The sequence below is a fragment of the Rhipicephalus sanguineus genome, chromosome 2, assembly GCF_013339695.2.
Source record: "Rhipicephalus sanguineus isolate Rsan-2018 chromosome 2, BIME_Rsan_1.4, whole genome shotgun sequence".
Classification (NCBI taxonomy): domain Eukaryota; kingdom Metazoa; phylum Arthropoda; class Arachnida; order Ixodida; family Ixodidae; genus Rhipicephalus; species Rhipicephalus sanguineus.
Window position 1 is genome coordinate 12621205 of NC_051177.1, and position 12456 is coordinate 12633660.

The 12456-nt window shown below is 46.5% G+C and overlaps 1 protein-coding gene across 1 annotated transcript in view; it reads left to right on the forward strand.

The window, feature by feature from the left end:
- The window catches only part of LOC119382421 (multidrug resistance-associated protein 1), a 351316-nt gene that overhangs the window by 179820 nt on the left and 159040 nt on the right, over positions 1 to 12456 (forward strand). The window contains exon 15 of the mRNA XM_037650116.2: positions 7868 to 7952. Coding sequence (XP_037506044.1) covers positions 7868 to 7952 — 85 coding nt within the window. The remainder of the gene's footprint in view (positions 1 to 7867; positions 7953 to 12456) is intronic.

A 12456-nucleotide genomic window follows, 5' to 3' on the forward strand; every position in this document is an offset into this window, starting at 1 on the left:
TAGTGCTATCGATAGTATTTTTTACCATCGATAGTTCGATAGTGACTCAGCTATCAATAGTATCGATAGTACCATCGATAGTTCTGCACCACTAGTGAGGACACAATTATTGGGTCGTAGTACAGCTCAATGCGAGAGACGTGGACAAGTTGGCGGCCGTGATAGCGTAGATCTGTCGATGGGCTCCACGAGGTAATTGACGGAGGACGTTTGCTCCACAATTCGGCATGGTCTGAGGTATTTGGCAACAAGTTTTGTGAAGCGGCCGGGTGCAGTAGCAGGTACCCGAAGCCATACCAAAGAGCCAGGGGAAAAAGTTGGGGCCTAACGGTCGCCAGGGGGATGGGATTGCTGTTGCCACTGGTCCTCTGTAGAAAAGGAGCGGGCAAGCTGGCAGCATTCTTTAGCATGACAGGTATCTTCGGATAAGGGGGTACTTTCGGGCTCATCAGGTTTATATGGAAGAATGATACAATCGTATTTGAGGGTTCTCGTCCGTATAGAAGAAGGTATGGGGAAAATTCAGCAGTAGCTTGCGCCGCAGTATTGTAAGCATAGGTGATGAAAGGGAGAAACTGGTCCCAATATGAATGATCAGAGGCGACATAAATTGACAGCATATCGCCAAAAGTGGGGTTGAAGCGCTTTGTCATGCTGTTCATTTGCAGATGGTACGCTGTACTTGTTTTGTGCACGATTTGGCATTCATCAAGTGTTGTCCTTCAAAGTGTTGGAAAGGATGGCATGGCCTCTATTGCTTGGGAGTTTGCGAGGGGCCCCATAACGCACAACGCAATGTCGCAACAGAAACGTTGCTGCGTCACGGGCTGTGGCAGTCAGCAGCGTGGCTCTTTCGGCATAGCGTGTCAAGTGGTCCATCGTAACAATAATCTAGCGGTTACCTGCTAGAGTTGATGGTAGCGGTCCGTATATGCCAATGCCAACACGATCAAAGGGTCGACTAGGGCAGGCAAGAGGTTATGATTGGTAGACTTGTCCGGGAGGTAATTTTCATCGTTGGCACTGAGCACACGAGCGAATGAACTTCCGCACTTAGTTATACATACCACGCCAATAAAATTGGAGTCGTAGCGTAGCATAGGTCTTGAAGAGACCTGCATGTGTGCACTGTGGGTCTGTGTGGAAAGCGTTGCATATAGCAGCATAGAGATGGTGGGGTATCACAAGAAGCCACTTGCAACCGTTGGAAAGGTAGTTGCATCGATAAAGAAGGTCATCGCAAATGCAAAAGTTGGTAGCCTGGCGGCGGAGACCACGAAACTATGAAGAGGTGACAGGATCAGAAAGGATGCCGATGAGGGCACTGATCCAGGGTTCCTTCCGTTGCTCCGTCATCATGCTGCGCAGGGCGGGTGATGCAAGTGCAGGCTCAAGGGCATATAGGCAAGCACCGTCATCCGATACCGATGAGTGAGAAAGAGCGTCAGCGTCCAAGTGCTTGCAACCGGATCTGTAAAAACGTGGATGTCGTACTCCTGAAGTTTCAGTGCCCAGCGAGCAAGTCAACCGGTCCTTAAGAGTGGATAGCGAACAAAGGGCGTGGTGGTCAGTGATGTCAAATGGGTGACCATACAGGTAAGGGCGAACTTTTTCAAGGGCCCAAACAATGGCTAAACACTCTTTCTCGGTAACCGAGTAGTTAGCCTTGGCTTTCATCAGAGTTCGGCTTGAGTAGGCAATGACATATTCATCGAACCCTGTTTTTCATTGCGCAAGCACAGCATCAAGTCCGACGCAGGTGGCATCAGTGTCAACCTCCGTCGGAGAGGCAGGATCAAAGTGGCAAAGGATGGGTGGCAAAGTTAGCAGGCGACGTAATTTGGTTAAGGTGTCATCGCAGGCTGGTGACCAAGCAGAAAGGTCCTTGTCGCCGCTAAGAAGGTCTGTCAGAGGTGCACATATGGAGGTGAAATGTCGAATGAAGTGTCTGAAGTATGACAACAAGCTGACAAAACTTCGAAGCTCCGTTAGGTTCTTTGGTTTTGAAAAATCGGTGACTGCATGGAACTTGGCTGGGTCTGGAAAAATGCCGTCCCGCAATACGCGTCCAAGAATGTTGAGCTTTCGGGCACCGAAACATTTTTTATAGCGTTAGCTACACTGGCCGAGGTGGAGCAGTTTCGCGTGGTAGTCTGAAAGCCGTGCTGCGCATGCGCGAGGAACAGTGACGTCACACGGCGCACCAGGGCCGTTGCCGCCGCACGCACCTCACCGGTCTGCACATTCCGGAGGAGTGACGTCATAGCTGCGGCACACGCACTGGCGCCGGCACGCACCCAGCTGTGTGCCTCCGTTGCGCAGTGGCCGTCTGACGCAGCACCGGAGCCTGTTTGATAGCACCTCTCATTTTGCGCGGTTGCGCAGGCGTATCAGTGGAGGTATACATATAGCGGGGAGCAGGAGGAGGAAAACAAAAGTGGAAGGACAGGTTAGTCAGTTGTCAGAACGGCTGGCTGGCATTTGCCACTGTGGTATAGCCATGGAGAAGGAGAGCGCAAATGCTGTTAAGCGGCGCAGAAAAGCGAAGAAGCTTGACAACCAGGAAAGCTAAGAATAATCAGCGGAACCTTAGCTAACGCTACGCATATCCTGGCATAGCCGAGCTAAGCCACTACAAATTTTTTAAGTTGAGCTGAAATCCTGCGTCAGTGAAGCATGTGAGAACGCGCTTGAGACGACTTAAATGGGTGTCGAAATCGGCGGAAAAGACAACTACATCATCGAGGTAGCATAAACATAGGTTTCACTTAAGACCTCATAAAATTGGGGCCATCATCCTCTCAATTCCATTAGCCTCTTCATTCTTCAACCTGACATCAAGGGACTGGAATGACCTTCCCACCAAGGCAATGCTTCATTCCGACCTAGCCATCTTCAAACGCATCATAGAAGAACTGTTTTTGTAGATATGCCCACCCCTCATATAAAACCCCTTCCTTTAGGGGCCTTTGAGGTATCATAAATAAATAAATAAATAAATAAATAAATAAATAAATAAATGTGGCTGGAGCATTACATAGGCCTAAAGGCATGACGGTAAATTCGTATAACCCGTCAGGTGTTACAAATGCTGCTTTAGGTCGATCAGATGCTTCCATAGGAACTTGCCAGTATCCGGAACGTAAATCCAGCGAAGAAAGTATTCCGCTCCCTGTAGACAATTGAGGGTGTCGTCGATTTGCGGTAATGGATAAACGCCCTTCCAGGTAATCTTGTTTAAACGTCGGTAGTCGACACAGAAGCGAATGGAGTCATCCTTCTTCCTAACAAGAACGACCGGTGATGCCCATCCAAGTAACCACGGATATCCATTCTACGTCCGAAGGGATGTCGATTTTGGATATTACGGACATCCATCAAATGTCCTCAGACATACCTTGGGAGTCCAAAGGTAACAAATTCGTACGTTCCCTCGACATCCGTCTCTGCCAGCCAACACGGACATGGACAGGTTCTTCAGCGGATGTATGTGTGACGCAAGAAGGCAGTGACAGCTGGTAGAAGCCGACAAGGAAAAGGTGCGTGTGCAATAGAATAAAAGTATGGTGTCTGTGCTGCTGGACGTCTCTCATTCATAGTGTCACACACACACATATAGTGTGTTTTAAGCTGGTGCATGTACAAGAAACCTTGCATACGACGCATCCACACAGACTACTCAGAGACCTGTCTGTTTTCCATGGGAGCTGTTCTGCTGTTAATGAATTATAAAAATTGGGGTCCATGTGGGCTTTCCAGTACAAGTAAACCTTTATTGTCAACTTATACATCAAGGCTCATAACTCGCAGTCCACAGCTGCGCTTGTGTGACGACAAAAATCATTCTCTGCACGCATAGTAACAGGAGTTATTAGCAACAAGCAAGCACACGGATCTTCTAGTAACCGCAATGCGTACACACAGACAAGAGTAATGATAACGCAGTGAAGGAGGAAAACTAATGCGTATACATGCATCTAAACAAAGTGCACACGCACCGACCACAAGTGCCTCTTCTATCGGTAAATAGCAAGGAATATGTGAGCGAATAAAGAAATGGAAACGCGCAGCTGATAAAATGGATGGACAATATTTAACCTGTGCTTAAAAGAGGTAAAAGTCCGATGAGACGTAAAAGACATTTGTAACACGTGTCCTTATCTGTGGCGTGTGAGTCAAGAGTCCAATAAGCACGGGGTTGCTGGTTGCTTGCTGCGGTGATCTCTGCCGAAAACAGTTGTGGGGCTCGTGCCGCATTTCGGTGTTTCCTGTCGAAAAGTCCTCCTTTGTAACTTTGCATGTTGCCACTGATGTCAACACTTGCACACTTGAAAAAATCTGCCGCTCGGAGACCGGCTCAACGTACGTGTGACGCGACACTGACTGCTCTACACTGACATCCTCCTTTCCCGTGGTCCTTCCCTCGCTGTGCACCGCTGGTAAAGCGAGTTTCGAAACAATAGGCACAATAGCATGCGCGTTTTCTCCCAACATAGAGGGGCATGACGCGTACGTTCGAGGAATCTGAGCAAGCGCGGGGCACCGCTTGCTGCCAAGTGTCGAGGCTGGTGCATGAAAGCTTGCCTACTTGCTGACGACTACGACACGCTGGATCCTCATTGTATCTTAGTTCACACGGAATAGTAATAAGAAATGCATTTGACATCCTTGAATCAAATGCGCATGCCTCGTTCATGGACTGCTGTAATTTATTAGAATGCTTTAAGTAAACAAGTGCAGTACATTTAGTGGCTACTCCCACCACAGAATATATGTTCTTGATTAGTTAAGTGCTCTGGCAGATAAATGAGTGGCTGGGCAGGATGAAAGAAAAATATGCGCAGCCATTGAAAAGAACGACTGAAATGCAGGGCCAAATAGCTTTTTTGAACCTCTTTTTGCTGGGCCCGGAAGAAGCGCACACATTGGACTAGACACAGAAGTTGTCACCTTTCCACAATGAGTGACAGTATGTACAACCGGACATGCGTGCCCAGTTGTATATTAATCTAGTCTAATATTTGCTTGTCACTGCAGTAGTTCCTTGAGAGAAAATTTGAATAAATCTCATAGTACTGTTTTTTTTTTAATTTTACATATTGTCATCTGGACTTATAGGATGAATATGGAGACCTATATATATTTCCACTACATTCTAATGTTAGGATAATCAATGATCAGCAAATGCACATGTCCTTGGCATGTCACTTTATGGACAGCCAGTGAACGTTCAAAACCGAATGTTCAGGCAGACATCCAATTTGGACGTTCAGGAAACAGCCACACAAGACATGGCTTTTTGAGTACGTCCTATGGCTATCCATGTTGGATATCTGAATGGCCGGACATTTGGATTCGTAGTGGACAGCCAGCAGATATCCGTGGTTACTTGGGACTGTTGGAAGGCTGCACGATGCCTCGCTGGAGCATGTCAGCAACCTGGTCGTCAATAACACAGCGCTCCGACACCGATACACAATAGGGACGTTGCCGTAGAGGCGCATGGCATCCTGTGTCAACCTTGTGAGAAATGGTCAATGTGCGACCGAGACCAGAAGCGTAGCTGTCAAAAGAAGTGCGGAACTTCTGCAGTAGGGTGATCAGCTGGCTTCAGTCTGAAGATGTTGCGGCATCGATGGAGCGATGAAAAGCGTCAAGGAGTGGCTGATCAACAGCAGGGTCAGATCAGTGTGCTAAGGTCTGTAGAAATTGAAGTGGCCAGAGCGTCAAAAAATGTGAAAGGTGTTGATCGGCTGTACGTGACCGAGGCATCCACCGTAGAATAAACAGGGATGCAACAGCTGCGCCAATTGTGCCAATTTGATACAATTCCTTGTTTTTGCGCGAAGCTGAGCCAGAACCGTGAAATTTGTTGAAATTGCGCCACGCTGCGCCAAAATGCCCGACCAGTTTCAAAATTTTTTCAGTTGCGCAAGTTTTAGCGAGAAATAAAGGCCGCATTGGTCATCTGCAGTGTGGGCATCATCATCCAATACAGACGTGCAGACCCTAACCCTAAACCTCCCGTGAAAGAAAAGAAAGAAAGTCACAGTTTCACCGCAAGGGCGACACAATGAATGCGATAGCAACAAATTGTAACGTTATACAAAGTGAGGCTGGCAGCAAACTCTTTTGTATCCAGTCTCGCGTAACTATACAAAACGTCGGTGTAAGAGAATACGGCCGCACCAGGGAAAGATGCTCTTTCTGCACGTGTCTTCGCACTGAGAGCGCAGCAAGTACCAGGGCATACGAGCCGCCCGCTGAGGGCTGCCGAGATAGCGTGCGCGCCAGCGATCACGCCCTTAGCATCAAAGTTCGAAGTTGCTGCTCGGGTGACTTGCCAAATTAATGTGCAATCATTTGGAGCTGTTGTGTATGGCATTTCTGCGGCCTTGAAAAACAAATAGACGAAACGTACACACCAGTTTCCTTTTTTCGCCACCCCCACTTGCTCCCGCTTTACAAATCTCCCGAATTTCGAGGTTGCCAGGTTCTCAGGTCCACATTAGCATTTGCAGTGCCTGTCGAATTATTTGACAGGCCCTGCAAATGCTAATGTGGACTTAGTCATTGTTTGCACCGTGGGGTGGCTCAACACACTGCTTTTATAGAAATAGCAGTGTTCACGGGCACTGTGCACGAGTTAGCTGATGCTGAATGATTTTTAAGTATTTTTGCTTTCTTTTCTAAAAGTAAGCCTTATTTGTTATACTGCTCCAAAAGTTGGATTTCGTGCTAGAAAATTCCGTTTTTTTTTTTTCGTAACCTGCTCCAAATTTGGATTTTTGTGCTCCAAACGCAACATTTTGCTGCTCCAAAAATTGCTCCAAATTCTATTTCGCCTGTAGCACCCCTGAATAAAGGTAAAAGCCACACCAGTGTGTTATGAACGAGTGTCTTCGTGACGCCACTGCAGAGAGTAAGGAGGGCAACGAGCAGTGGAGAACATTTGCGGCAAATGAACAGGTCAGAGGACGTGAAGAGAACATTGCCATCTGCAGTAGGCACAAGCACAGGCACAGCAGGGAAAAGCCCCCCAGGGAGGAACGATTGTGTCGTTGGATGCGGACAGTTTATAAAAACACGGAAGGGGAGTTTCGACAGCAGCAACGTCTCGAAGTGCAGAAAGCTCGAGTTTGTCGCGATAGCAGTCAATGATGGCGTTATTATTTGCAAGGAAGTCCCAGCCTAATATTATGTTGTGGGAACACAAGGGCAGCACAACAAATTCGACGATATACATAAGTCCTTGGATAACGACCTGTGTATTACAGGCTGCGAGAGGTGTTATGCTTTGTGCGTTTGCCATTCGAAGAGACAGGTCGGATAATGGCGTCAGAACTTTTCGTAGTGTGCGGCACAGCTTGATGGAAATTATGGATACAGCGGCTCCTGTGTCGACAAGTGCCATGACAACGATACTATCGTATGACACTTCAATTAAGTTGGCTGGAGAGGGACTTGTGCGTGGCGACGTGGACGCAGTTCATGCCTCGGGAACTGCGGCCATCAGTTTTCCAATACAATACTATTGCACAACCTTGTGTAAGCTTATGGCACCTATTTAGTCCTCTTCTATGTAAGGGCTGTTAAAGCATGCATGGAGCAAAGCAGAAAGAGGATTCTATTATATAAACAAACCAACTGGCTCACAGCAACGCATTATTGGCAAGCAAGTGGCCTAGCTCTCTTGACATTGGTTAAGCAAGATCAATAAGGCTCATGTCATTGATACTGATTGGGTATTTTTCCAGGGTCTTCAGCTGACTAAAGACATTTTGTGGCAAGTGCACGTTGATTGAGTGCTCTCTGTCGGGCACAGTGAGATGCTGAGAGGTTTTGTTGCGTTTACTCTCTCTCAAAGTTTGTAGTGTCCATGGGACGCCTGGCAAAGTTTCTCGGGGAAGCAGAGCTTGACGTGAATGCAGTTGGGGCAAGTCCAGAACAAGGTCATTACCCTTTCTCTTCCATTTCTTTAGTGTAATTTTCACTTATGTACTGCCTTTTTAAGATGCAAATGCAATGGTGCTGGCATTTCTAATCTTTTAGAATGTCTATTTGGCATGTGATTGATGCAAACTTTCCACATCTTTACTTATGATGGTACTGGAAGCCATGATGCCAAAATGTAAAAGGCATTTACAGCAAAAAAAAAAAAAGAAAGCGCAACATTATTGATGTCCTGCAAGTGGTATTTGACATTCCTCTATTGCGCGGTCACTGTGCATTTGACAGATAGGCCAGTCTATAAACAACCACCAATTTGCTGATCAGCTGTGGCCAGTGGGGTGTTGCCCTGCCTCCATCAGAAGCGTATTGCGTGTAACTACTGCAATACAGACACTCAGGAAATCTATGGGGCACTTGCTAATCATTCCAAAGGGCCTTCATGTGTCAATTGACCATAATATGCATTTAATGAATAAGTGATTACTATGTCTACAGCTGAGGAATTCAATGTCCTAGACACGGTATCTTTTGTAATGAAGCGATACCGGTCAGGCCAAGTACTGACCCTGGTTTGGCCTAACAGCCATGGGAGGTGTAGTGGTGCCTTGAAGCTATTGTGGGATCTACTGTTGGCGGTCTGGGCTGTGATCACGTGCATTGTCTAGAGTGAAGTTCACAAATACACCACCATACCAACGCAATTACTCTGTGCACCTGCAGAACAGAGTGGGTTCAGCTCACATATAAATGGAAACCTGAATTAGCACAACACAGCATGAACTTGCATACAGCTCAGGAAAAGACAAAGGGACAAGAACCGACAGAGACGAGCGCTGACTTCCAACTAGTTCTTCCAACAGGTTCCCCTCAAACTGCTCAATGCAGCTTCTTTTCCTGGTCTTCCTCGCAACCTTGTTGCAAGTAAACTCAATTCAATTCAATTCTTTATTTCGAAAAACATGCATAAACACCTATGTACATGACATAGGTATTTATGCATGCATAAACTTTGTCCATGCATAATTACCTTGTCCGGGTTAGGATGATTGTTGTGTTCTTGTAGGTTTGTGGATCACCATGCACTGTGTTGTTGGCTGTCATGTTGTGGTATAGCGTGTATACTATCTCGTGTACACAGGCATTTATGCATTTTTTTAAAATGAACTAGTTGGAAGTCAGCGCTCGTCTTTGTCGGTTCTTTGTCCCTTGGTCTTTTCCTGCACTGTACCCAAGTTTAATATGGAATACCATCTAGCTTGTTCTGATACCTTGCTACAGCATGAACTACTGACACATTCCACTATAGGCTGCACTTCACAGCATTGCAATGACAGGTGAGCGTGAAATGCTACCATGGCCTTAACCGCCACTAACATTTAAGGGTGGACGTGGCAATGGGAATGGTAAATTTGGTGAAAATGTTCGATTTTTCAATTTTGTTTTTTTCTGCAATCCTGAGACCATGTTTTATACATCATGGTGAAATATTCGACCAAAATAAGTAGTAGTAGTTGAAAAAAAGAAGCGTTTTACTAGTGTGCTGTCATCAAAAACTATGAGAAAATTGCGCATTTTAAAATGCAAATCTGCAGTTTTCCCTTAACACAGTGCCACCATATTGGCGTCATCATAAAGGGGACAGATAAAGCTCAAGATAGCCTCAAAGCTGCATTTCTCCAAAGAAAAATAAAACCAGCTTCCTTCTGAGTTCTATTTTCCTAGCTTTTAGCTCTATTTTCTCAGCTTTCATTTTTCGAACAGTTGCTGTCAGTCATCCCTGTTCCATTTCACAACAAATAAAGATATAACCATTCCGTTTGCTGCACTTAGATCCTGAGACATTGATGAGTGCTGTAAAGCTGCCAATATTTCTTTGCACGTCATACAGATTTTTATAACTAGGCTTTTTGTAAAAGTTGTTAGTAAGACAATATTTACAAGAAATTTCAACAGATTTTGTGTGTGCTTATTTAAATATTAAAAAATAAACGAATAGCTTTACGGCACAGAATGGGCCCTTGTGAATATCCTTACGCAAAAATCTTGACGAACTTATGTCCAATTCATTAATTAATTTTGGGACGACAATGAGAGTCTATCAAGTTTTGTAACTCAAAAACTACAAAAGGTAGCTCAAAACCGATTTCAGTCATGATATCAGCACAACATATCACATCTGCATGCTAAGGTTCATCAGTTTATCTCTGTAGATAACAAAGATAGTTTTCATTGCCACGTCCCCCCTTAAATGTAAACAGTGATGATGAGCCTGTAAAAAACTTTTTCATTGTAGCTACAGCACAACTGATATTGATCGGAGGAAATAGAACAGGACACAACTTGGAGCTCACTGTCAACACTTTGTTTCGTATTTTTCACTTGTGCTGAAGCTACGATTCAGATGTACCCCCCCCCCTCTTTTTAGTGTTCCATTTCACCAGAAAAAAAAAAATAAAAGAAGCTTTCTCTTTAAAAAATATCTTACGTGAAGACATCTGAGTAATGGCACTTTGAAAGTAAACTGACCCTAAAATGAAGTAAGAACTATTTCTGTTACGTTGCGGGGTTTGTGTGGCGTTCCTTGGGAAGAACCACACCGCTCGGCTGCTGGGTACGAACTGCTTTATTTTCAAACGGCACCTGTTCACAAAGGCGCGGTCTGTGCGCTGTGTCCTTCGTGAAGGGGAAGACGTAACTGAATATCCCTTTCGCTCTGGTCGCGCAGCTGAGTGACCGGAAGCCGGTGCCTGCTAGTCCCGGAGCAGCGGCACGCCTGTTTGCCGAGAGCAGCAGTGCGTTGTTTTAGAACCTCACATCCCTCTCCTCTTAGATGGAGTTGCCGTAGCGGTCTGGGGGCTGGCGATGTCGTTGCGGACGTGTGCCGTTGTCATGTCCGGCTGCATCGCTGGTTCTTGTGGCCCTGGCTCTTCTGTTAGGCTGAACCCTGATGACACAGGGGAATCTGCTGGTGGATCCAGCATTTATGGAGATGGCACAGTAGCTTGCCGAGTTGTTGCGAGTTGCTCTCCGTGCTCGCTTGCCATGCGTCCGCCACGCAAACTCGTGAACACCTCTGCTGTAAGTGGTAGAAGGCCTTTGCCGCTGCGTTAACAGTGCTCCTGTAGTCACCCCGCACAGGCAATGTTCCATAATTTTTCCGAATGAGGACCAGCGGTGTCGCCCAGTTGCAATGTTGTATTGGTGAGAGGATGCCCTGATGTTGCAGGTGATCGAGTTCTTTCATAGGCCCCTGCAGGGCAAGAGGCACAGGTCAAGTCTAACAACTTGTGGGGATTGCGTCTTCTTCCAATTCTAGCTGAATCAAGGGGCCTGTGTGGCCGTCAATGTCCTCTCTGAACACGTCTTGGTGTCGTGAGATGACTTCCTTGATCTCGTCTGTTGGATGTTCCATCTGGTCGATTCTGTGAACCTGGATATGGAGAGGCGCGAACCAGTCTCGTCACAAGAGGCTGCATCCCGCTCCTTTCATCACCAGCAACAGTAGCACGCCATCGTCTGACTTAAACTACACCTGAACACGTGCGGTTCCCAGAATACACAGCTCTTCTCCTGACCAAGAGCGCAAGTCGAGTGGCTTCCTTGAAAGTTTGGGGGCATTCGTTGGCCACACACTGTGGTAGGTCTCCTCGCTTATCAGGGAGCCTGCAGGACCCGTGTCAACTTCAAATTGCAGAACTTTTCGCTCGACGTCTACGTTTACCAGGAACTTGGGGCAGTGTGTGTGCCCGTGTGCTGCATGCAGCTCATAACAGGAATCGCTGCTTCCTGTTCCATCATACACAAGTAAGGGGTTGACACTGTGCGTTTTTTGCTTGGTGTTTGCACGTGCTTCCTTTTCCTTCTTTTCTCTCATACAATGCAGGCGTCTTCGGTATGGCCTACTTTGGAGCAAAAAAAATCACAGCATATCCACGGGGTGAATGATGATGAGTGGGGCGAAGCTACGGAGGGAATCATCTGTAAACCGTGAAACTCTTCCGTGAAATGCGCCCAGTACATAATATAAAGAGTGTGAAACATCGTGTATATATTAAACATCAAACTTTTATTGTACTGTTGGTTTACGTGGTCCCTTCATTATCACTTGTGATCGGTGAAATGCAAGGAAGAAGTCCGCTCCCGAGCGAAAGAGCGCCAAGAGCGACCGCATTCCCCGCTCGCCCTGTGCGAATTAAAGGCAAGGCTAGAGGGAAGACAGGACGCGCGTTCCACGACGCGAGGTCGGTAGCATGCCCAACGAAAGCCAATGGAACGCGATCGTGCAAGTGCTCCGGCTTCGCATCGCCTCATGGTTCCATTTAGCGTCCCAAAACCAAACATATTGCTCAAGGTGTGCCTTGCGTTTTTCGTAGAAATAATTTCTTTATCATGTACATTAAGACGAAAAGTTGAAAGCTCACTAGAGTGTATCGCCCGCAAAGTATGTCGTTTAGTGTGATTTAACTCTCGTACGGCAGGGTCCTCGCGCCGTTGCCGGTCCAC